Source organism: Diceros bicornis, chromosome 21, assembly GCF_020826845.1.
Source record: "Diceros bicornis minor isolate mBicDic1 chromosome 21, mDicBic1.mat.cur, whole genome shotgun sequence".
In the NCBI taxonomy this organism is placed as follows: domain Eukaryota; kingdom Metazoa; phylum Chordata; class Mammalia; order Perissodactyla; family Rhinocerotidae; genus Diceros; species Diceros bicornis.
The window spans coordinates 54,843,677-54,869,459 of record NC_080760.1 but is presented as its reverse complement, the minus strand read 5'-3'; the positions used below and the strand labels follow the sequence as shown (position 1 = coordinate 54,869,459).

Here is a 25,783-nt window from a genome sequence, read left to right as displayed (position 1 = left end):
GGCTGCTCTGCAGGGGTCCTTGCTGGGTTCCCTCCACTCCTCTCAGCCCATCCACTACTGTCCCTTCCTTGAGTTCATCCACGCCCACCAGGACTAGTTTTTACTGGTCACCAGTGAGAATCCCTCTGCCCCCGCCTTCCCAGGAGATATGCGTCTGGACTGTTAGCATGTGTAGACGCCGCAGGTGTGCATGGGGGTGTGGGGGCACGGGGGCCTGTGCCCGAGAGCAGTAGAGCCATGGGGGCGGGTGAGAACCGAGGTCCAGGCTGTAATCCAGGAGCTGTGATTAGCGGCTGAGCCTCAGTACCAAGAGGTAGAGACGGGTGGGAGAGAGGAGGTATGGGGGATGGCGGGTCCATGCCTCCTCAGTCCTGGGCGGGCTGGGTGCTGGAGTTAGGTTCTGAGGGGGCGTTTCTAATTCCTCACCTAGTCTGTGACTTTGTAATTGGGCCAGAAGACACATAAAGAACTTTAGAAACAAGGAGAAGCCAGCATGTGTTTGACTGGCAGCCGGTGCAGGCTTTGTCTCCTCTCTCCGAGGCCAGCCCCACGGCTTGGTGATGTTGTCACAGGTGGTGGTCTGGGCGCCGCTGCCCGCTGTGTCCTTAGTGTCACCTGGTGTCCTTAGTGGCACCTGGTGTCCTGGAAGGTGCACCCTTGCCTGTGTGCTGGCAGGGGTCTCGGAGCGCTGGAATCCCGGAGGCCAAGGGCCTCCTGCTCTGTAAAGTGGGGTGTGCGAACCCCCTGGGCCGCTGTGATCACAGGGGTTGTGGAGGTGCCATGCCCACAGGGCCCGGCAGACCTCTGCTCCCTGGTCGCTCCCGTGCTCTTCCCAAGGGACAGTGAGGCCCGCTTGCTCCCTCCTCCGAGACCAGAGTGCTGCCCCTGCGCCCAGCCTCGCAGCCGCCCCCTCCCACACAGCCATCTGCCTCCCTGGGGCACGCTGGACCCTGAGCGTGGTCACTTGGCCCCGCTCTGGAGTGGCCCGTTCACTGCCAGCCCTCCAGCCCCGGCGTGGGTCTCCACGCCGTGTCCCCGTGTCGGCGCTAGTGCGTTCGGCTGAGGTCAGTCCACCTCACGGGGCAGGGGAGCGAGCCGCACGCTCCTCACAGCCCTGCCCTCTGCCCGTCTGCTCTTCGCTGTCCAGCGGCTCTCCTGTGGGGGCTTGTTTCCCTGGGGCCCCGGCAGGGGCGGGGCAGGAGCCCGGGCGGAGGCTCCCGGCCTGGCCTCGCGGTTCCGTCCAGACATGTCCTCTGCACGAGGCCTGCGAAGGCTGCCTGCCCACCCTGCCCATGCAACCTGCCTCAGACTCCCACTTCCCCGGTTCCTGAGCGCGTGTGGAAGGTGGGTAGCACGGCCCTTGTGGGAGTGCCGCGGGCCCCTCAGCCCCCGTCCTGCTCCCTGCTGGACCCCCTGCGGCCGGGCCCAGGCTTGGGCCCGGGCGCAGAGCCTTCCCTCCTAGAGCCTGTGCGACGCTGTCGTCTGGAGAGTGCAGGACCGCTTCTCTGGGAGCACGGGGTCGCCTGGCCGGTGCCTGCACACCTGCGCCTCGCCTGTGGCAGACACCGCCAATCCATCACAGCACGATTAGCCACTAAAGGGCATGAAGCGGCCTCGGCATCCTCAAGTGGCCCTGTGTACCCACCTGGCCGGAGCAGGAGCCTATCTTCCTCCCTGCCCCGGCGGCAGGCTCCTGGCTGCTCCCACCTTCCCCCTGGGCGACCCGTCTCCCATCCCCGGTACAGCAGGGTTGTCCTCCTGAAGTGGGGTGCTGTCCCTATTTCCAGCCCTTCCCCACTCCTCCCCCAGTGCCCACAGCACAGGCCCAGTGACCCTGCTTCAGGCCTGCAGGCCCCTCCTCTGCCTCCTCTCGCCTGGTCCTCTAGGCGCTCTGAGCTGCCTGCTGCTCTGGAAGGCTGAGGGCCCCGATGTGCCGGTGCCTGTGCCCCAGCTGCTCCCTCCTTCCATCCTCTGCCTTGCCCACATGTGGCTCAGGGTCCTGTGACCCCCCACCTTGGTGGGGCAGACATTTACCCTGGTGTCGCCTGGGTGAACATGCCTAAGGGGGTTCACTGAACGGCTGTGACAGACGTGCGTCTCAATGTCAGGTCCACTCTGGGGGTGCCTGTGTTCTGCGTGTTCGTTCCAGGCACCACAGGCTGGTCCTGGCCACCGGCCGGGGGTGCTCCCAGTGAACCTCTTACGGCCACGTGCCAGGATTTGGGATTTATCTCTTTTCTCCTTCTGGGTCCACCGGTTGTGGCTCTCCGTACTTGAAGCTATAGTGACGGGTGTATGAGATTTAGAATGGGGATGCTCTCCCAGGGTATTACCCCGTTAGCTCCGTTCACCATGTGTCCGTCAGCTGGACGTGACCAGGGACCCTCCTGGGTAGAGAGGGGGCCTGGACACCAGTGACTGGCCAGGTTATACAGAATCCTGCAGCTGCTTGTGCTGGTCTCAAAGGTGAGGAGAAGTCTCAGGTTTCCCTGCAGAGGCCTGGCTATGAGAGCGGAGCCGCTGGGCGTGCTAGGACCTGCCCAGGACCTGCCCCTCGCTGGGGTCACTCGTGTGGGACCCCCCACACACCCTGTGTCCCATTTGCATGGGAGGCTGGCAGTGTCTGGGGAACGGCCTGCTCCGGGCCCTGAGCCTGTGCTGGGCGGACCCCAGCAGGCTGTGAGGAGACGCTGCTGTCACCCCACTCGACAGCGAGGAGGCCACGGCCCCAGCCCAGTGGGGCATTCGGTTTCACCCAAGCTTGTCCGACTCTGGAGCTGAGAGGTGCCCCCTCTTCCCCTGGCTTGTCCTGCAACTGGGGTGCCGTGGGACCCCAGGCACCCCATCCTTTAGTCGGGCCCTCAGCGGGATGTGGGGAACTGCCCAGCCTCAGGTGGCGCTGTGGTGGGGCAGAGCCTGCTGCGGGTCAGCGCCCCCAGTGGTCTGTGTGTGCGGGGCAGGCTGGGGGCTCCCTGTGCTGACCACAGAGAGTCACGTGGGTCCCCCTTCCGCCGTCCGGCCTGCTGTTGCTGCAGGTGCCTCTGGGACCTGGGGAAAGGAAGGGCAGCTTGCTGAGCAGACGGGGCGCAGACCCTGTGACTTAGCGTGTCGCCCACTGCGTGTTCGCTTCTCTCCCTGCAGTGGGCAGATAATGGCGGGCGCCTGCGGCAGATGTGGGAGATGGGGCCTGAGCCAGGGGGAGGCACGTTCCCTTTCTCTGGTGGTTTTAGAAAGTCTCCTTATCTCTGCTCACAATAGATGTGGAGGGCGCGTGGGGATGCTGAGAGAAACCCTGAGAAGCTCCTCCGCTGTTTTATTGTATTTTACCGAGTGCGGGGAAGCCGTTGAGGTGGGGAAGAAGTAGCTATGTCCTCCTTCCTTTCCGGGGTGTCCTAGGGCGCCTGGAGAACAAGGGGCGCCCCCATCTGGACTCCTTCAGGGGATGTTGCTTTGCTCAGCAGACGTTTCTGGAACACGTAGCTGTGCAGAGGGAAAGGGGGATGGACCCGTTGTTCCCCTGAGAGAGACACCCTGGCCAGTGGGGGTGAGGCGGAGAGAGCCCCCCAGGGGGGCTTCCCCCGCCGGGAGGTGGGCGGGAGGGCGGGGGGCTGAGCAGAGGTGTGAGCTGTGACTTCACCCTTGTTTGACGAGGACAGGGCTTTATCCGAGTGTAATTTGGGTGCAGTTCAGTGCGTCCACTTCAGGTCCCGGTCAGTGAGATGTGCTTGGACACACACCGCCTGACCCCACAGCGAGGTGAGGAGCGTTCATCCCCAGGACCGCAGACGCTTCCCTGGGCACCCCCCTCACCCCGCTTGAGCCCCACCGCTAATCTGCTGTCTGCCACTGTGGGCTGGGTTCCTTGGAGAGTTCCACAGAGGTGGGATCCTGTGGCCTGTGCTCTCTCGGGTCCGACGTCCTTCCTCGTCCCGATATGTTTGGGGACTGTCTGTATCTGTTGCGAGTGTCAGCACCTCATCCTTCTACTGCTCAGGAGTGGATGTGCCATGGTTTGTGTCTCGTGCTCCCGTGGGGGGTGGTTTTGTTGTTGCAAGCTTTTGGCTGAGTAAAGGTGCTGTGAACATCTGTAAAATCTGTGTGGACGAACGTTGTCACTCTCTGGGGGGGTGTGGATAAATACCTAAGAGTGGAATTGCTGTTCATATGCAGAGTGTCAGTTTAACTTTTAAAAAACTGCCAAACTGTTTCCCAAAGTGGTGGTTCCGTCTTCACTTCCCGCGGCAGCGAGGGAGAGCACGCTTGCTCTGCGTCCTCGCCAGCTTTTGCTGTTGGCAGTTGTCTGACTGTAGCCCTTCTGTGGGTGGTGTGCGGTGGGATCTCCTGCTGTTTCAGCTCGCTCTTCCCGGATGCTGAGTCCTGTCATGTGCTCACTGGCATCTGTACCTCGTCTCGGGTGCAGTGTCTGTCCACATCTGTCAGCCACCGGATGCTGGGCCCTCGGCCTTACCACGTGGCGTGAGCTCACTCTGGATTCTGGGTACCAGGGCTTGTCAGACATCTCTACCGTAAACCTTTCTCTCAGGCGCCGGTTTGTCTTCTGTTTTCTTAACTGTCTTTTTTGAAGGTCAGAAGTTGTACGTTTTGATGTTATTGGTGTTTTCTTCTGTGGCTTTTGCTTTTTGTATCCCACCTGAAAAGTCTTTGTCTGCTGTAAGGTCTCAAAGTTTTTTTTTAAATAGTTTTAGCTCTTACATTTGAGTCTATTATTAAATGTTGAGTTAATTTTGAGTTTGGTTACTTTGGGCTGAGTGTCAGTGTATATCCAGCTGTCCAGCACCAGTGGCTGGAAAGACTCTCCTTCCCCGTTGAGTGACCTCGGCACTTGTGTCTGAAACCAGGTGACAGTGTGCATGGGGGAATTCCATCTGTCCCTGTTGGTCTGTGTCCCTGCCTGTGTAGCCCCACAGTGTCTTGATGACAATGACTATGAAGTAAGTCTTGGAATGAGTTGGGGATGATTTCCTCCTCCTCTGTTTCCTGAAAGAGTTGGTGCAGAATTGGTATTATTCTTCCCTTAAATGTTTGTCAGATTTCATCAAAGAAGCCATCTGAGACCGCGTTTTGTGGTGGGGAGACTTGAAACTACTGTTCCTTTCATGTTATGTGCTATCCATGCTCTCTGTTCTTCTCAAATGAGCTTGATTGTTCTGTGTTTTCCAAGGAGCTTACCCACATCGCCGTGTTAGTTGTCAGATTTACTGGCGTGAAGTTGTTCATAATATTCCTCGGCTGTTACATGGACGCCTGTGGGATGGGTAGTGAGATCTCCTGTCATTTCTGATACTGCTCATTTGTGTCTTCTCCGTTTTGTTCTCAATTAGTCTGGCTGGACGTCTGTCAATTTTATTCATTGTTTCAAAGAACCAGATTTTGATTTCATTAATTTTCTCTATTTATCCAGTGTTGATGTAATTGATTTCTGCTCATCTTTCTTATTTCCTTCCTTCTGCCTACTTTGGGGTTAATTTGCTTTTGTTCGATCATTGACTTGAGACCTTTCTTCTTTCCTAATATAAGTGTTTATTGCTATAAATCTTCCTCTGTGCATTGCTTTACTTGTGTTTTCGTTTTATTCAGTTAAAACTATTTTGCAATTCCTTTGTGATTTCTTCTTTACTGATAGTTGTTTAGAATGTGTTATTTAATTTTCAAATAATTCTCTGTGTTTCCAGATATCTTCCTTTTATTGATTTCTATTCAATTCTGTTGGGATCAGAGAACATATTTGTGTGCTTTCGGCTGTTACAAATATATCGAGCCGTGCTTTCTGGTCTGGAATATGGCGTATCCCAGTGCACGTTCCCTGTGCACTTGACGAGAATGCGTGTTCAGCTGTTGTTGGGTGGAGAGGCTGTGACTGTCGTTCAGGTCCAGTTGATCAATAGTGTTGTTAAAGTCTTCGTACCCTCGCTGATTTTCTGTCTGCTGGTTCTATTAACTACCGAGAGAAGGGTGTTGACAACTCTTGACTGTAACTGTGGATTTGTCTGTTTCTCTTTTCCAGTCTATCAGTTACTGCTTCATATGTTTTCAAGCTGTGAAATGAGGTACGTGTATATTTAGGATTGTTTTGTTTTCTTCAGCAGTTGACCCCTCTGTCGTTGTAAAAATGTCCTTTTTATCCCTGTTGTTCTGAATTCTGCTGTATCCGATTACAGTGTAGCTACTCCAGCTTTCTTAGGATTACTGTTTACATGATATAATTTCCCATCCTTTGAGTTATAAGCTACATCTGACTTATATGTAAAGTGGGTTTCTTGTGTTCAGTTGTGGCGGAGTTTGCTTTGATCCCATCTGAACACCTCTGCCGTGGGTTGGAACAGTCACAGCAGTGCCCGGTGATGGAGAGGTGCTGGAATCCACACTCTGCAGTGTGGAGCCACGGGCCACAAGTGGACTGCGTTGACTCAGGTTGAGGTCATTCATCTTTGTGTGAGTACTGGTCTGTTGAGGTTTACATCTCCCCTCTTGGTACTTGCTTTCTGTGGTTCCCTTTTGTTTTCTTTTTGTTGTTCTTTCTGTCTTCCTTTCTCTTTTGGAGTAAGAGTGTTGTTGAGTATTCCGTTGACCTGCACATCGGCTTATGAGCCAGGCCTGTTGCTTCGTTTTCTAGTGGTTGCTTTTGAGTTTATCATGTTTATCTTTTGCTTTTCACGGCCTTCCTTCAGTTGCACAGGGAGCACAAACCTTCCAGCACTTGGCATCTGTTCCCCTCCATGCTCGACGGATGCTGCTGCTTCCACGTTTGCTCCCGTGCACCTTAGGAACAGCACGGTACTGCTAACAGCACAGTATTGATCCTGCGTCAATAATCAGTCATCTCCTCAGCAAATTGAAAATGAGCCCGAGTGTCTTTTCATCTGCCTTCATACTGAGCCCCGGTTGCCCCGCGGCAGCTTGTGGACGTCCACCTCTCCTTTATTGTTTCTTTCCACCCGACAGACTTCTCTTACTATTTCCTGCAGCGCACATCTGGCTGGAATAGATTCTCTCAGCTTCCTTTTGTCTAAATTAAATCTTTATTTTGCCTCTATTTCTGAAATATATTTCCACTGGGTATGGAATTCTGGTTGAAGGTTTTTCCTTTCCTTCAGCGCTGTAAGGATGTCGTTCTGTTGTCCTTTGGCCCCACGGTGTCTGATGGAGGAGAAAGTCCTCTTCTGTTTTCTTCTCAGTGTGGCACTGTGTGATTTTCTCTGGCCTCTTTTAAAGTCTCTGCTTTAGCACAGGTTTTCTGCAATTTTGCCTGTAATGTGCCTTGGGCTTTTTATTTTTAGTATTTATTTTGCTTGGGACTTGCTGAAATTCTTGGAACTCTCGGTTTACACTAGTGTAAACTGTGGGTGCTCTTGGTCCCCGTTTCCTGGCCTTCTTCCTGTGTGTTTGCCCCTGCGTGGCTCTCCCCACCTGTGCCAGCGGCTGGATGCTGCCCCGGTCACTGCGGCCCTGTCACTTTGTCCAGTCTTCTCCCCTCTAAGTTCCCTTTTGTGTGGCTTCGTCGTTGGTCCTCAGGATCACGATCCTCTACTCTGCAGGGTCTGAGCTGTGGCTGATCGCTGGCGCCCAGCCTGACGTCAGGCGTTGTCCCTGTATCTTCTCAAGTCCCGCGGGGTCTTGCCCGCGTCCTCCGTCTCTCCCCATGTGGGAGGCGTGCTCCTGTGCGTCTGGGAGCCTTCATAACTGCAGATGTGCTTCCTGCTCCCTCCGCCGTCTCCGTCATGTCTGGGTCTCGTTTCCCTCGTGGTGAGGGCCCGCGTTGCCCTGCTGCTCCGTGTCCAGTGGGTTTTGTCTGTGAGTTTTTTGCGTGGGTTCGGTTGTTTTCCCTTGAGGAGACCTGGCCTCTGTTCCACAGGCAGTCAGGTTACCTGTGGGGCGCCTGGATCTCATCGAGATTGTTGTAAAAATCTTTTAGGGCCCTCCAGAGTCCCCCTCACCCTGACGCTAACCCAGCCCCGCCCTCAGGCGTGACCCTCGCAGTCCCCGTTAGACGCCCTGGGAGCTCAGTGAGGTCCTGTCCGTTCCCCTCGTGCGAGCTCCGTCCATCCCCACCCTGCGTGAGTGAGTGAGGAGCGTGGTCAGCGTGCCGCTTCCTGGCTGCCGCCCTTTCTTCAGAGGCCGTCCTTCTCTCAGCCAGCGGGGTCTCCGCCTGTGCGCACGCACGTGTGATACCTGCTGTCTCTCCGCCTGTGCGCACGCATGTGTGATACATGCTGTCTCTCCGCCTGTGCACGTGCATGTGTGGTACCTGCTGTCTCTCCCCCGTGCACACACACGTGTGATACGTGCTGTCTCTCCGCCTGTGCACACGCATGTGTGATACATGCTGTCTCTCCGCCTGTGCGCACGCACGTGTGATACATGCTGTCTCTCCGGGAGCCTGTGCACACGCACATGTAATACATGCTGTCTCCGCCTGTGCACACACACGTGTGGTACCTGCTGTCTCTCCACTGTGCACACACATGTGTGATACATGCCGTCTCTCCGCCTGTGTGCACGCACATGTGATGCATGCTGTCCCTCCTCGGTCCCCTGCCCCCAGGGCAACTGCCGTGTTGTGGGCCCGGCGTCCGTCTCCTGACCAGAGACGCTGGTCTCTGCTCTGGAGCCTCCTCCCAGCTCCGCAGGCTGCTGTTGCTCACAGGAGAGAGCTGGGGGTTAGGGCTCTTCTCTCAGGACTGGAATACTGACCCCACTGTCGTCCCTGATTAGAACGTTGTTTCCCATCGTTCCTCCAGGGGTTAGCTGTGTCCCGGGGGAGAGCCTGGCCCGTTTCCCTCATGACAGAGCTGAAGTGCTCCCAGGGGCAGTATTGCATGAGAACTTGGCTTATTTTTCTGGATTAATTTCTGTATGCCGTTGGCCCCGCAATTCCTGTTTCCAGCGCGTACCTCTGTGCTGAGAATCACCCACGTGCTCCACAGCTGGCACTAGAATCTTCACTCCACTGACACAGAGGCACCTCCCTCGCCCCTTGACCAGAGTGACCCCTTTCTCTCTCCCCGACGCCTGCTTCTTGTCTGCTCCCCCTGTTGTGAACCATCCCCGTCCGTCCTAGTTGCACTGACCAGACGCCTGGCTGACGGGCACCAGCTGTCTGTCCTCCCATTCCTCGCCCCTTAGGTTCTCCCATCCGCAGTCCTGTCAGCTCTTCCCCGAGACCTCTGATTTCCTTCTCTGTACCCTTGCCACCACCCAGATTCAGGCCTTGTCGTTTGTCACCTGTGCCAAATGCAGAGGCTCGATTACTATAGCTGCAGTCAATCTCCCACTGCCCACCTGCCCGGTCACACGGCGGCCACCGTTGGTGATGCGATCCTGGAGCGGAGGAGGCAGGATGACCAGTGCATGTCAGGGTTGGCTTGGGCCTTCCACTAGACTCACGGCCTGTGTCTGTTAGGTTTCCAGCCCTTACTGAATGGGCTGTGTTTGTGTAGTAGGTAAAGAAGAGGGTGGGCTGCTAGAGCAGAGGCCCCAAATAAGATGGAGCATTCGTCTCCCTCGTGCCGCCGTCCAGCGGTCCAGGCCGCGAGGCAGCTCCACTGCCCAGGGCCATCGGGGGGCCCAGGCTCCTTCCACCTGTGGCTCTGCGCCCCTGGGGTGTTGTCTTCATCTGCGTGGTTGCAGTGGAGTCGCACCCATCGCATCCCAGCCTGGGAGGGGAGTGAGAGGCAGTCACGGCCTGCAGTGTCTTTTTATTTATTTATTTATTTATTTATTTTTTTTTTGTGAGGAGATCAGCCCTGAGCTAACATCCGCCAATCCTCCTCTTTTTTTGCTGAGGAAGATGGCCCTGGGCTAACATCGGTGCCTATCTTCCTCCACTTTATATGGGACGCCGCCACAGCATGGCTTACCAAGCAGTACTTCGGTGCGCGCCCGGGATCCGAACCAGCGAACCCCGGGCCGCCGCAGCGGAGCGCGCGCACTTAACCGCTTGCGCCACCGGGCCGGCCCCTGCAGTGTCCTTTTAAAACATGAGGGGGGTTGGCGCACTCGCTTCTCAGATGCCAGGGGTGAGAACTTAGTCACGTGGTTGCTCTTGGCTGCAAGGGAGGCAGGGAAGTGTCCTCTGCAGCTGCGTGGCCAGGTGCCCAGGGCAAAGAAGAGACTGGGTCTAGGGGACACAGGTCGAGGTCCCCGACGGCCTCCACTGGCATCCCCTGTGGCGTTCCCTCTGGCTGAGGTGAGAGGCCTCCCATCGCGCCTCCCCGGATTCCCGTGGAGGCAGGAGGCCGTCCTGCAGCTGTGCTTGCTCCTGGGCCGGACCTGCCTTGTCTTCCTCCAGAATATTTGCACATTTCCTCCCTCCCCTCCCTGTGGGTCCACATTAATTCCCAAGGCAGCCAGCTGACAGCCCCCGCCCCCCCCCCCCCCCGCCCCAGCCCTGGTGTTCACGCCTGCCCACGGTGGCTCTAGGTGTTTACCAAACCCCACAACGCCCGTCATGAATAGCCAGCTGCACACCCACTGCTTCCAGCCCGAGGCGGGGGCCTCCGCAGGCTGCTTGCAGGGGGCTCTGCATTGGAGCCTTTGCATTTGCCTGCTGGCTGGGGACAAGACCAGCCCTGGATGCTGCTCCTCGGGGCAGTTTTACCCAGCCCTCCGGCTTCTGCCCAGTGCCCTGCCCCTGCACTCCAGGCCAGTAGGGGGCCTCCTATGAGCTCCTGCAGGCCTCGCGGCCTCCTCGCCCCCAGGAGGCTCTGCAGTGACTCCTGCAGCTGCAGCAGAGGCTGGCGAGCCCCAGAGCCTGTGTGCCCCCTGGGCCACAGCTGGGCCAACCCCAGGCTCTGCTCCTTGTGGAGGCCTCCTCATTGCTCCTCCAGCCTGCTGCCCCGGGGCACTGCTGCTGTGCCTCCATGGTGTTTTTCCTGAGAGCCAGATCAGCTGCCCTGAGGGGTGGAGCTCTTCACCTTTCCCAGGCTGCCGTTCCAGCACCCCCTCTGCCCCATCCTCACTGGGGCCCTGGGCCACTCAGCCTCTCTGAGCTCAGCTGCTTTATCCCGAGATCGGAGACAGAGCGTCTGAAAGCCAGTCAGCCAGTGTTGTCTGGAAAGACACGGCACACAGGGTCAGTGGTTCCATCAGCGGGGCAGTCCGGCCCCGTCACACAGGCCAGTGGCCCCGAGGGCGGGACTTGGTGTGGGTTAGAGGTGGGCTGGCCACGGGGGTGAGCGAGTGGATGGGGCAGAAGAGATGTCCAGAGGAGGACGGCTTTGAGAAGGGGTGCTGAGCTGGGGGGAGACGCTCCCGCGTTTCTGCAGAAGCTCTCTTTACCGCAGTGTGAGTGGCTCCTGGAGTTGGCTGTGCAGACACTAAGGACAGGAAGGGTTGTTGGAGCCAGATAGTTCCTCTTCATGCCGCAGATGAGGAAGGAGGCCCGGGAGCTGGCGTTGCCTGAGCCCCTGCTCCGTGTCTGCCCTGAAGAAAATCTCACATCAACCCTCGGCGGGGGCGTTATCCCCATCCTGCAGGTGGGAACAGCGAGGTTCCGAGAGCCCAGGAGGCAGGCCCCAGATCCCGAGGAGTGGATGGCAGGCTGGGGTTGGGAGCCAGACCTCTGGGATCCAAGGGCACCTGTTCGTGGGGGGTGTCCATGGATGGCGTGGGGTGCCCCCCCCACTCTGCTGCCGCCCTGCCTGCTGCTCCAGCTGGTCCCCAGCACAGGTCTAACCGACTCGTCTTGTGTTGGAGGCTCAGCCTCAATGGGCCACGAGGGTGCTTTCCAGCCCCAGGGGCACCAGAGGTTACTGTTATCTGTTCTGGAACTTCCTGTCAGTCGGGTTCTAGGTCTGTGCTCTGGTGTCCGGCCACCTTCCCTTGGCACGATGCGTGTGAGGTCCGCCCACGCCGTGTGTCCTTCCTCTCTGCGGCTCTGCTGTGGGCAGGCCTGTGCCGTGGTTCTGCCCGTGGACGGCGGCGCCCTTTCCAGGTCTTGAGGAGGAAGCCGCTCTTCATGTCTTACACAAGCTTCTTGTGGCCGTATTTGTGTCTCTCTGCGTAAATGCCCAGAGTGGCACTGTCCAGTCTTTAAGGGGCGGCAGACCTTTCTGTAGTGACTGTGCTGTCTTGTCCTTGCCCCACCAGCCTGGGAGCGTTGCCATCCTTACCAGGACTTGGTGGCGTCCACACAATGTTTGGTATTTTTTTTTTAATTGAGATAAAATTCACACAACATAAAATTCACCATTTTAACCATCCTGAAGTGTACAATTCAGTGGTTTTTAGTATATTCACAGTGTTGTGCAACCATCATGAGTATCTAACTCTAGAATATTCCATCACCTCAAAAAGAAACCCCACATTTATTAGCACTCACCCCTGTTCCCCCTTCTCGGCCCCTAGCAACCACGACTCTGCTTTCCCTCCTGGTGCATTTGCCTCTGTGGATGTGGACGTTTCCCGTAAGTGGAATCAGATGCCGTGGGGCCTTTGTGTCTGGCCTCTTTCACAGGCAGGCAGTTTCGAGGTCTGGTTGTGTTGTGGTGTGTGTCAGCGCTCGTTCCTTTTTGTGGCTGAGTGATGTGACCTTGTCAGGATGGACCACACCTGTCGTCAGGTGATGGACATGGGGCTGTCTCCACTCTGTGACTCAGGAACAGAGCTGCTGTGCACACGCGTGTGCAGGCTGTCATGTGGACCTGGGCACTCGTCTCTCTCACGTGTGCCCAGCGGTGGCGTTGCTGGGGCAGACAGCACCCGCTGCTCGGCCTTTCTAAGGAGCCGTCCTCTGCTTTCCTCTCTCTCCCTCGGCTTGTGAGCACGCGCGAGCTAGGAAGGGTGACCACCGCCTCTCAGCTTCCAGAACTGCTCTGCACGGTCGGTGGTGCCGGGCTCCTGCGGGCAGCACGGTGACCATGTGTCCTCCCCTCCTGTTTTCTTGCAGCCACCCAGCTGGATCCTGGTGATCTCCAGGAGCTGTTCCAGGAGACGTCCGCCAGCGTCTTCCGAATCAACTCCAACGGTGAGTCTGCGCCCAGGGCTGGTCCCCCCGTCCCACCCCGACCTGACTGAGCTGGGCCACCGAGAGCACCACGGGAGGTTGAGGGGACACTGGGGGTGGTGGCCGTGCCTGTGGCCTTCCCCCACTAGGCTGCCCTGCAGTCCGGGCCCAGGTGTCTCGGGATGGGAGGGCAGGCCAGGTTGGCGAAAGCAGAGTGCGTCGGTCTCGGGACGGGGTGGGCCAGGCCTGCCATCCTCTGACTAGAGGCTGCTCCCTGCAGTGTTGCAGCTCCGCTCCTCCCTCACCGTCGCACGCCCGTGTGACCCGGACGAGTCCCCATGGGGAAGGAGCATGTCAGGGCCTCCTTCAGACGGGCAGGGCTGGCCGACTCGTAGGTCACAGCTGAGGGTCAGAGGATGAGAGCCACACCCCACGAGGCCAGGCCGTTAGCACCTGAGTCCTGGGGACATGTTGGCTGGGCAGGGGCACTTTGCCCCTGAACCCTGAGCTCTCTCAGGTCTGTAAGAGAGTGCCGAGCAGGAGAGGGGAGGAGAGAAGTCCCCCTCCCAGACCCAGGGCGAGGCCCGTGGGAGGCGGCTCCCAAGAGCCCTTGAGCCCCACGTGGGCCTGAGAGCCTGTTCCAGGGCAGCTGGGGAGAGGGGTCCTGCTCTGGGGGCTCTGCTGGGGGTATGATGGACTGAGTGAGGGCCTGGGCACTGCCCGGCCCTGGTGTCCTGGCTCTGACAGGAGCATGGTCACTTGGATGGTCTCCCAGGCCCCGGCACCCATGTCCTTGGGCCCCTGCACTGCCTCTGCTGGGGGCAGAGGACATCCCTGGGGTCTGGGGGTCACCTGCGGTTTAGGGGTTGCTGGAGGAGGCCCTTCTGCTCCTTACGCCTGTCCCCTTCTCTTGGCAGTGACCTCCTTGGAGCAGAGCCTCCGGTCCCTGGGGACGCCGAGTGATACGCAGGAGCTGCGGGACAGCCTGTGAGTGTGTGCCTGTGTGTGGTGTACATGGGCGTGCATGGGTGTGCTCTGCACTGTCCACACACAGCCTGACAGCCGCCTGGATCCCACACATCTGAGGGCCAGCCCGGCTCTTGCTCAGAGCCTGAGGCTGAGCTTACGCCTGGCATCACCCACAGGGGCACACGGGTGCACATACGCCCCCTCTTGGAAGTCCAGGTGTCCTGTGACGCCCACGTAGACAGGCACACCTGCATGCAGGCGTGTCTTCAGATGGCAGGGCACGCATCCGCTTGCACACTTTTTGCCCCACTGACTCTCTCCAGACATGTCTGCCATGCACCAGAGCTCACTGATGGGGCCGCACGCTGAGCACACCTGCAGACACGTGACACAGATGTGCCCTCTGCACAGCCGTTTGCAGGTGGTGGACTCAGGCTGGGTGGGAGCTGGGATTTGTGGTTTTGATCCCGTCCCTGCCAGGGTTCCACTGGGCTTTCCTTTAGGGTCACCCAGGGGCCTGCCCTGGCTTGGACCAAGAGAGGCCGCTGGTCTGGCAGGAGGTTCGGCTCCAATAGAAGGGCTCCCCAGGTGCTGTGCTGTCCGCAGGCTGGAGCCCTGGGTCCCTGGGGAGAGAAAGGTGATTGCTGCAGGGGCTCGGCCGGCCCGGGGCAGGGGCAGCTCTGTGTTCAGGCCACCCTGGGCTTCCACAGGCTATGAGGCCCTCCTCAGGGGCCCCGATGAGCCCCGAGGTCTCCTGGCAGCAATCCCAGCATGGTGCAGGTTGGGCAGCACTGAGGGGGAGCCCGAGAACTGTGTCGGAGCCCCTGTTCCCTTTACCACCTCCTTATCAGGGGGTCCTGACTGCGTCATGTCACCTCTTTGAGCCTGAGCCATCTTGCCTGCGAAAGGGGATGGTGTGGGGTGGTGGACCTAACGAGCTGTGAGAGGCACGGGCTGTGGCCGAAGACTGCATGTCTCTTCTCGGCATCCATGTCTGTTGGAGAGCTTGGGGCTCCTCTCCCAGGTGAACCCCCATACTAAGCCTGACCAGCCCGGAGGAGGCCTAGGAGCTTGGGCAGAGCCGTGCCCTGTGCCCCACGTGGAGTCACACGGAGCCCCGTGCTTGGGCTCGAGAACCGTCCTGTCTCCTCCCATTGTCACCCACCGTGCCCCACTGTGCGGACCACCAGTGTTCCTGGGTAGGTGGAGGCCTCGCAAGGCAGAGCAGGGAGGGCCCTACTGCACGTCCTCAGCTTCGCCCTCCCCCCACCTTTGCTCTGGGCAAACTGAGAAGTTGGTGGCCCCCAGAAGAAAGCCGTTAAGTTGTTCTTTGGCAAACAAGCATCTGATGGCCAGTCCCACAGGGCAGAAACCCGCAGGGGACCACTGCTTGCTGATGCCAGGCCTGCACCTTGTCTGGTATCGGATCCCAGTAAGTACTCGGCCATCAGTGGCCTGCCTTACATGCCCTGTGTTTGTGCAGGTACCTGGCCGGTCACCCCAGCAGAGAGCCTTATGGTTTGGGGACCTGTGCCAGGTGTCTGGCTGCACCTCTGAGGTCTGGGCCAGTCAACTGTGGGTTAAGCATTTTCTGCCCTTATGATTATTGATGCTTTGGAGTTACCAATTGCGGCAGCATTGTGCCTCACCACAGAATAGGGCTTCCTTGTGCAGGGCTCACCCTGCCCTCAACTCCTTGCATCCTGCCAATGACTTGGAGAGGAGGAGGGCAGGTCATATTGTTCCTGTTTTACAGATGCAGACACTGAGGCTCTGAGAGAGGTTAGAGTGTGGCCAAGGCTACACCTTTCTGAATTGACAGGACAAAACTTACCCATCCATCCATCCATCCATCCACCTGCCTATCTACCCATCCACTCATCCATCTACCTATCTATCTATCCACCCATCTGTCCATCGACCCATCTGTCCATCCACCCATCTATCCACCCATCTATCCACCTACCCATCCACCTATCCACCCATCCACCCATCCACCCATCCACCCATCCACCCATCCATCCATCCATCTGTCCATCCACCCAGGCTAGCTGGGACTACCTCTGCCAAGTCTGGGGTCCAGAGCTCAAGGCAACAGAGGGTCCTTTGCAGATTTTGTGCCATTTTGTTTTTAATTATTCTTTTTTATTTCTTTTAAAAAATAAGATGTATTGTTTTCTGATGGTGAAAGTAACATATGCTCATCATAGGAAATTTGGACATACAGGGTATCTGAGGAAGCACTGTTAACATTTTGGTATTTCTTGCCAGCCTCTTCTCAAATCCATACACGTTTTGTAGAATTGGATTTAAGTGAATAACATTCTGGATCCGCTTTTTACACTTAGCATCGTGGGGTGCACCTGTCCTCTTTACGCTCTAGAGACACGCTCCTCCGAGGTGCAGGGACCCTGCTGTGTCTGCGTGGTCACTGAGCTGAGACTCGGGCTGGCCCTTCTGGCTCTTCCCGTGTTTCGGTGTTGTGAACCGAGTTCCCGGGATGGTGTCGCGGTTACTCTCTGTGTTGCTGCCTGTTTCGGGTTAGGTCCTTGGAGCGGTGTGTCCGTGGGTCAAGCGGCTGGCATTTTTAGGGCCCTGGCCCTCGCGTGATTTCTGGGCTGCCTTGCCCAGCTGCTGAAGGATGACATCACCAGCGTGGGTCTGGAGAGGAGTGCTGGCTCCCAGACCTTCCTGGACACAGGGCCTGGCCTGCAGTGACTGAGTGTCCCTGAAGCCACTGCCCCTACCCTGTCAGCCTCAACTTACAGGTCCGGAAACTCTTGCTTTAGTGCCTTCCTGCCCTACCCCCCAAGCCCCCTCACCCCTCTGGGGACCCCCTTCCTGAACCCTCTTGTCCCTCCCTGCAGGGCGGCTCCTAACCAGCCTTCCGTGACCCCATTCCGTGGTGGAGTTTGTGCACATCATGGACTGTTGCATTCTGAAATGACTTGAGACCGACATAGGGTTGCCAACTCTCTATTTTTTCTGCACTGACATTCACCAGCTTTTCATTTTGCCAAGTAAGAACATAAAAAAAATAGCACACCACCATCTATTATTGCCGTTATTTTATAAAAAAAAAAAGACATTTCAGTACTCCAGAAGTAGGCGGGCTCTGATCTCAGGAGAGAGGACAGACTTGCCAATTGAATAAATTTAGCTGCACGGAAACCTCACAGGGCCCAGCCTGTTTTTCTCATCTTGCGTGAGACAGGTGTGGGTTTGTCATTTCTGTCAGCTGCCGGGAAGGGACCTGCCTGGCCTGCACTGGCTCCCAGCTTGGCTGGGGTGCTGATCTCTCTCTCTGTGGGGTAAGGCTTGGTGGTGGCGAGAGGGTGCTTGCCCGGCTCGTGGGGGTGTGGCCCAGGGCGCTGCTCCAGCCGCTGCATGAATGGACGGTCATTCCAGGAGTCCCAGGGGACGTCTGCCAGTGGGCAGGGCCTTGTCTCCTCAGTGTTGGAGCCAGGCCACCGGGCAGCCCCAGCTCTGGGTCCCTAGGGACCCAAGGCCCAGAGCATGTCAGTGATGACGGGTCCAGGCCTGGGGCTGGGCCGGGACCGCGGCCAAACCCACGCGGGCTCTAGTTAACCTGCGCTCGTGGCACGCAGGGTGGCTCCTTCCTGGTTGAGCTCCTTCCTGGTTCCAGCTCTTCCGAACAGCTGTGGGGCTCACGTGCAAGGCTGGGGTCCTGGACCTCGCTGTCCGCCTCTCACAACACGCTTGAGTCCCGAGGCATGGTTAGACCCCCATGGGAGCTGGAGGCATGGAGGGAGGGAGGCAGGGAGGCGCCCAAGGCTCGCAGGGAGCGGGCTGCAGTTTCCGTCCAGGCTGAGGTCTGCACTGGCCCAGGCCTCGGTGCACCCTGCTTCCGGCGTGTTCCTGCACTGGTAGGGACCCCTCCTGCTGCCTTTTCTTCCAGTGGGGATCTCCTTTGCCATGGAAATAGCAGCATCAGAGCTGAGAGGGGTGCTTCCTGGTGCCCCAAAGGGCAAATACCCAAGCAGGGGGGCGGGCTCACTGGAGTTCTGACCCGGCGTCATGTCCCGCGTCCTGCACTCCCACACGCATGTCCTCCGGTGTCGTCTCCTGCCTCCTCCCTCCCTCCCACACGCATGTCCTCAGCATGGCCCTCGCCCCACCGCAGCCCTGCGAGGCCCTCCCTTTCTCCCTCTCCATTCTGCCTTTTCCCATCTCGCGATGTCTCAGCCTCGCTGCCCATCAGCTGTCAGCAGTTTGCTGCCGACAGGCACGAGCCCTTTCCGGCCCTGTGTGGTCCTGGGTCCTGGCACAGGTTTGGGGCCCAGAGGGAGTTTTGTGGGGCAAGCACACTACGCCTTTGGTGGCACCTCCCTGGAGAGCAGGGAGGGCCCGAGGTGTGGTTGGGGGCCTCCCCTCTCCAGCCTTATCTGCTGCTGGAGCCAGGGCCAGAGTTTCAGGTGGGTGTCTGTGTAGGGCTGAGCCAGTACAGGAGGCTGAACAGAAGCCGCCGGGCAGGTGGGAGGAGCACCAGAGGAGGACACGCTCTGAGGCTAAGCCTGGAGGGCTTCAGGGAGGAGGTGATGATGTTGCAGAGCTCAGGATAAGAGGGTAGCCCATGGCAGGGCCAGCCAGGGGCCAGGCACTCCTAGGCAGAGAAGGGCAGCCTGGGGCAGGGGAGGGTCCTTGCAGGGCCAGTGGCAGGCCCACTGCCAGTAGCAGTGGCTTTGGAGGCGGTGGCAGGTTTGAATGTTGCCTCACCCAGGGTGGCCACGGACAAGTTCTCCCCTCCCTGATTCTCAAGCTCCTGTTGGGACTGTGGGCTCTGGCCTTACTCAGGCACAGGGAGGGCCTGGCACAGTGCCTGGGGTGTGGCGGGCTCCTGGAGAGTGGTGATGGGACACTGGAGGCTGCAGTGACTGGGTTCCCTAAGCTAGGACCAGTGCCCCTCGAGGGGCAGGAAGCAGAAATGGGTGGGCAGCCCTGCCCCCGGTGCATGGGGGCGCATGCCAGCCTCCTGCCCCTCACTTTCCCACCTGCTTCAGAGGCCACTTCTCCGTCCCCCCACTGGAAATACCCCTGCTCCTGGACCTGCTCCCCTGAGCCGCGTGCTCTCTTTCCCTCACAGCGGATTTGCGTGTTAGCATTGGTGCCCGCCCAGGGCATGGGGGGGTGGTGCGGGGATCAGGCTAATCCTGCGCTGGCGGCTGGGCCGGCAGCTCTCTGACTCATGCTGACAGTCCCATGCGGTGCGGGCCCTGGCAGGCCCTCAGTCAGGCCGCAGGGTCCTGACCACGGGAACGTCTCGTGCCTGTCCTGCCATGGTTGCACACAGAGCTTCTGGGGGTTTTCTTGAGCCCAGGAGGGGGGAGCGCACACTCAAGCCCCGCCTCTGTTGTCGCTGCTGGGAGTCACCCCGGGGGAATTGACTCTGATCCCCTGGGCTGACCTGAGATCCGTGTGGACCTGAGAGCTGACCCAGACTTCTCAGAACTGCCTCTGGGCCAGGTCTCGCCCAGCAGGGCACAGCCTGGAGGGCCCTTCCAGCTGACGGAACCCAGATCCCTCCTTTAACACGCGGGGAAGCCGAGGCCAGGAGAGGGGAGGGGATTTCCTGGGGCCACAGAGTGAGAGCAGAGCAGCGGAGGACCGCTTCCCCAGGACGTGGGGGTGGTGTCTGCCGGTCGTCTTGGGGCTGGGAGACACGGGTAGAAAATCGGACGTGAAGCTCAGCTCGCTTTCTGGGGGAAACCTTGGAGCAGCCCCAGGGCTGGTAAGGCCTCGAGATCAGTGGGACTGAGAGCCGTAGAGCTGGTGGGTCAGCGTCTGGCAGGTGCAGGGGGAGGCTCCTGTTGGCTCCAGGATGTCTGGGGCTTTGGCTGGGACCCCTCAAAGCCTGGGGTGGCGCCACAGCCGGGGCCAGAGCATCGGGACCTCTTCACTCACAGCATCAGCAGTGAGCCGTGCTGAACTCAGCTGGGGTGTCCCCAGGAGCCTCTGCACAGTCTCCTCCCGTAGCCTGGCTGCCTCACAGCGTGGCGGCCTCACAGCAGCCGAGCTTCTTCCGTGTCAGCCCAGGGCTCTGGTGCAAATGTTCTAGCAAAGAAGGCAGAAGCGACGTTGCCTCCTACGACCAGCTCGGAAGTCACGTAGAGTCACTTCTGCGTCCTCCATGGTCAGAGCAGTCCTGAGCCTGTCCAGATTCAAGGGAAAGGGACTTGACCCCTCCTCTCAGTAGAGAAGTGTCAGAGAATTTTGTGGCCACTTTTCCACACTGCTGCAAGCCCTGAAGCTGCAGCAGACGTGGCGCGTTTGAGGAGCCAGAGGGGCTGCCGCCAAGCGGGGTGTCGGCGAGGTGGGCACGGGCCACACCACTCAGGCCTGGTGGATGGTTTGAGCTTCATTTCCAGAGAGTGGGAAGCCGGTGGAAGGTTCTAGAAGGGAGTGGCATGATGAAGGTCGCTGAAGACAAGTCCTGAGTTACAAAGGGATTCTGGGTAAGGGGCCCTGTTCACACACTCACGCCCTCCTTCACTCGGTGGCCAGTCTCCGAGGCCGGCCAGGTGCCGGGGCCTGGGGGAGAGGCCTGGGAGCATGCTGGTGGAGGCGGGCCAGGACGAGGCTTGTTTCACTCGACCCCTCCACCCACTTGCCTCTGCCTCGCTTGCGCTCACAACGCTGTGAAGATTCCCACTCGGGAGACCGGCCTCAGGTCCTCTTGCTGGTACGAGGGCCCACTCGAGCCCTTGCGGTGGACAGGTGGCCCGCTGGGTGTGAAGCGCTGACCTCCTGGCCTGGCCTCGTCTGCCGTGCCCACTGCTGGACAGGGAGCTCAGAGGATGGCGAGACCAGCTCCAGGAGGGGTCAGGGCTCACAGCACAGGACCCTCTCCTCTGGGCCGAGGAGCTGGCCGTCACTGTGGGTGGAGGAGTGCTGAGGGGGGACTGGCGAGGAGAGGCACCGAAGGCCTGGAGAGCCGTCACCCTGGCCTCTCAGGTCAGAGGCTGCGTTCCTGCCTGGCCAGCGGCTTCCACTCCACAGCCGCCCCTCAGGGACGGCTGAGCGGCCTGAGGAGCAGCTGTGCAGAGCGGCAGTGCTGGTGGGGGGCAGCCTCAGCCCCTGGCCTGTGGGGCACCGGGGCAGGCCGGGGCCCTTGACTCTTGGGCTGCTGGAGGGTTGGTGAGCCCACGCCGGGCACAGGACGAGGACTGTAAAGCACGAGCTGTTTCCTGCTTGTTTCCCAGAACCTCCCACTGGGGCACGGTTCCAGCGTGATGGAGCCACCTCCTGCCCTGCTGCCTCCACCCGGGCCTGCTAAGGTGTTTGGATTTCCTCTGGAGCGGGAGTGGGGAAGGGATTTTTGAACGTTTCGAAGAAGGATCGAGGGGAATGCAGAAGGAGAACTGACTGTTGGATTTGGCAAGAGGGAGGTTACTGGTGACCTTGAGAAGACACAGGGGTCATCACGTTGTCATGTGTCACAGCACACACCCGTCCTTCACTCCTCTTTATGGCTAAGTAATATTCCACTGTGTGGACACACCACGCTGTGGGATGGACGCTTGTGTCCTCCCAAAATTCACATGTTGAAACCTAAGCCCTGACGTGATGGTGTTAGGAGGTGGGGCCCCGTGATGAGATCAGTGCCCTCATAAAACAGACCCCAGAGAGCTCCCGTCCCCTTCCTCCATGAAGGACACAGCAAGAAGGCACCGTCTGTGAACCAGGAAGCTGGCTCTCCGCAGACACCAAATCTGCGGATGCCGTGATCCTGGACTTCCAGCCTCCAGGACTGTGAGAAATAAATGTTTGTCATCCACCTGGTTCGTGGTGCTGGTGTTACAGCAGCCTTCAGGGGCTGAGACAGCTGTACCGAGAAGAGGTGCAGCCCTAACGAGCGCCTGAAGCTGTGGGAGTGGCTCTGGACCCAGATGGTGGGTAGAGGCAGAAGAGTTTTGAGCGCACTGAGAGCTGTGGACATCAGGGCTACGGTGAGGGCTCAGAAAGACATGAAGAGGGCTGCAGAGAAAGTCAGCCTTCTCGGAGAAGGCAGCAGTCGTGAGCAGGGTGTTAGTGGAATGTGGGCAGTGCAGGCCGTTCTGATGAGGTCTCGGGTGGAGGTGAGGACCCTGGTGTTGGAAACGAGGAAGGGTGATCCTTGTCATGAAGGGGCAAAGAGCTTGGCTGAATCCCCTTCGTGTCCTTGTGTTTTGTGGAGGGTAGAACCCGTGAAGGACAACGTTGGACATGTGGCTAAGGAAATTTCTAAGCCAAGTGTTGAGGATGTGGCTTCTCTTGAATGCTTACAGTAAAATGCGGGAAGAGAGAAATGTCTTAAAGATGAAATTGACAATCAAAAGGGAAATAGAACTTAAAGATTTGGAAAATTCTCAGCCTATCCATATTGGAAAGATGAGAAAACTGTTGGGGAGAAAACACCAAGGCTGGGGCCGGATTTGACAAGGAGGCTAGTGTGGATCCATCTCAACAGAGGCCAGATGCTGTTCATCAGGAAAATGGGGAGGTAAGTCAGCCATCTTAACAGAAGCCAGGACCTGCTGTCCGGGACAGTGGAAGGAGGGCCCTGAAGGCCTTTCGGAGATCATGGCTGGAGGCTGCCCCATCCGTCACAGGCCCAGAGTGCCAGCCTGTGGGACAGAACAATTTCAAAGGAGCCCATGCCTCTGCTGCCTGGTGCCCCCTCACCCCTCACGTGGCAGGCTCTGTTCCCCGAGTCACAGGTGTGGCCCTGGCAGGCCCTGATGCTGCATGTGCTGTGCCCAGCAAAGCTGTAGGGGCCAGGCTGCCTCCCCCAAGATTTCAGAGGATGCTCTGGAGAGCTGGGGCCCCCAGGCAGAGAACTGCCATGGGGTGGGGCCACTGCAAAATGCCCCCACTAGGACAATGCCCAGCAGAGCCGAGAGCACCCCAATGTGTACTCCAACCGGTGAGGACTATGGCCTGGGCTGCACCCAGCAAAGGTGTGGGCATTCAGCCCTGCCCAGCAAGGCTGTGCAGGCGAGATCCCCATCCCAGGGGGTCCAGAAGGCAGGACCTCCCTCCCAGTGGGCCTGGAGGGCAGAGCATGGAGCCAGAGGGGATTCTCTTAAGCCTTAAGGTCTAGTGGAATTTGACACAGCAAGAAGCCCTTGTCTGTGAGCCAGGAGGTGGGCCTCCCTAGACACAAATCTGCTGGTGCCTCGAACGTGGACTTCCCAGTCTCCAGAACTGTAAGGAAGAAACTTACAGTTGTTTGTAAGCCACTGGGCTATGGTATTCTGTTGCAGTAGCCTGGATGGATGAAGACACACCCATTCATCAGTGTTTGGCTGGTTTCTTTTTGGTTATCGTGACTAATGATGCTGTGAACGTCGTGTGTGGGTTCCTGTGTGGACGTGTGTCTTCACTTCTCCTGGGTGTGTGCCTCAGAGTGGACTTGCTGGGTCAGATGTAACTCTGTGTCTGACATTTTGAGGCACTGCAGGCTGTTTTCCCAAGTGTCTGCACCGCCTTACATCCCCCCGGAGTGTGCGAGGCTTCTGATTTTGCCACCTCCTCACCCCGACTTGTTACCTGTCTTTGATTTTCACTGTCCCGGTGGAGGAGAAGTGGCGTCTCATTGTGGAGTTGATTTGTATTTCCTGATCGCTAATGAGGGTGAGCATTGGTGCGTATTGACTCTTTGTATGTCTTCTTTGGAGAAATGTCTATTCAAAGCCTTTACCCATTTCTGAACTGGGTTGTCTTTTTATTGTTGAGATGCTCCCTTCTCTAGAAGCTGCTTCTAGGCTGTGTGGCCTGTGCTCTCCTGGGCCTTCCCTGGTGCCCATCTCGCGTGAGTCTCCTTTGCTGGCTCTTCCCTCTCCTCCTGTTGGAAACAAGGAAGGGTGATCCTTGTCGTGAGGTGCCTCCTTTCTTCTCTTGCTTCTTTCCCGTGTGGGGGAGCAGACGTCTGTGGAGTCCTCCCATGGCCAGTTGTCTACTGCAGACTTTGGCTGTGGGTGTCCCTCACCTTCACCCAGCCCGGCCTGTGCTGCTCAAACGTGTCTCCTTCTCCCCTCAGTCCTGGCCCCTCTCTCCCCTGGACTACGTCCAGCCACACTCTGGGGCCTCCCAGTTATTGGTTCCTCTCACCTTCCAGGTGAGGGATCGGCTCCTAGGCCTGATACTCTGGTCCCTCCCCGGGGCCGCCTCTGTGCCTGTTGCCCTTCTGGTCACCCTTTGTGGGCGATGCTGCCCCTCACCCGGCCCGCCAGCCACCCACCGTCCAGCCTTAGCCAGGCAGCCCCTCCTCCTGCAGACTCGCCCGGCCACCCCAGGCCGGGGGGCGCCTGGGGCTCGCGGCTGCCTGCTGTGTGTCGCGGCCCCTGAGCCCTGCGCTGGGCACAGGGGGTGCGGCGTGAGGTAGGAGTCCAGGCTCGTGTTTAATTACAGCTTCCTGTTGTTGCAGCACCGTTTGTTGAAAGGGCTGTCCTTGCCCCGTTGAGCACGTTGGCTCCTTGTTCGGAAATTTCTGGCCATCTGTGGGTGGTCAGTCTCGTTGAGTCTTGAAATCCGTTGTCCTGTCCTGCAGCCGTGTCCATCTTCTCTTGACGTGGTTTTGGATACCTCCAGTCCTTCCTACGTCAGGATAAATTTTAGAATGTTTGTCAATTTCTGTTTTTCTTAAAGCCTGCTCTAATTTTATTTGGGATTACATTGGATCTATGGATTGATTTAAGAGAACTGACATCTTAACAGTCTTGCCTCTTCCCAGCCGTGGACCCGCGAGTCTTTCTTTCATTTATGTGTTTTTTGGTTCCTTTCAGCACTTGCTACAGGTTGTAGTGTACAGCTCCTGCACGTATTTAGTTAAATTTATCATATCAATTTTGTGTTTTTTATGCTACTATAAAGGTATTATTGTTTAAATTTCACTTTTCCATTATTGGCTGCTAGCACACTGAACATCAACTGATTCTGTGTATTGCTTGTGACCTCGGACCTCAGATTCCCTTATCAGTTCTAGTGGTATTTTTTAAAGAATCCTTGGGATTTTCTGCACAGCTGCACGTGTCTTCTGTGACGTAGTAGTTTTACTTCTTTGTTTTCAATCTTTGTGCTTCTTATCTTTCTCCCCATCACAGCTTTATAAAAGTGTGATTTTACAGTTAGAATATTGTAAACTTGTCGAAGGCCGGGAGAAAGGATGTGAGTGTGCATACCTGCCTTGTCCCCTCTGGGGACACATCCCGTCTCTCCTCGCAGGTACGCGAGTGTTGGTTTATTTTCCAGCTTCTCTTTATCAGGTTGGACAAGCTCCCTTTTTTTCCCTAGCTTTCTGAGAGTTTTTATAATGAATGAGTGTTGAGTTTTGTCAAATGTTTTTTCCTGCATAATTTATTGAGTTGATTTTCTTCTTTTTAAATTTATTCAGTTAATATGAGAATTATATTAACTGATTTGTGAATGTTGCCCAGCCTTGCCTTGCTTGGGTGAGCTCCTCTTGGTCATCACATACCATCCCTTGTGTATCTTGCTGGATTCAACTTTCTCCTATTTTGTTAAGAATTCTTGCTCCTTTGTTCATAGGTGATGTGTGGTGTTCTTTTCCTCTAGACTCAGGCTTAGGTTTTGGGGTCAGGGTGAGGCTGGCCCATGGAACGGCAGTGTTCCCTTCTTCTCTCTGTTCTGGAGGACTTGGTATGGTATGCATGTTTCTTCTTTAAATATTTGATAGTGAAGCCACCTGTGCCTGGTATTTGTGGGAATGTTTTTAAGAACAAATTTAATTCTTTCAATAGATGTAGAACTATTTAGGTTTTCTCTTTCTTCTTGAGTCAGTTTTGATAATTCATGTCTTTCCAGTAATGTTTCTGTTTTGTCTTACTCGTC

The 25,783-nt window shown here is 57.5% G+C and overlaps 1 protein-coding gene across 3 annotated transcripts in view; it reads left to right on the top strand.

Annotated features, from left to right (window-relative positions):
* The window catches only part of TSNARE1 (t-SNARE domain containing 1), a 122,424-nt gene that overhangs the window by 53,211 nt on the left and 43,430 nt on the right, over window positions 1-25,783 (top strand). For all 3 annotated transcript variants that reach the window (XM_058565021.1, XM_058565019.1, XM_058565018.1), the window contains 2 exons: window positions 12,908-12,985; window positions 13,882-13,951. In XM_058565021.1, the coding sequence (XP_058421004.1) occupies window positions 12,908-12,985; window positions 13,882-13,951 (148 nt within the window). The remainder of the gene's footprint in view (window positions 1-12,907; window positions 12,986-13,881; window positions 13,952-25,783) is intronic.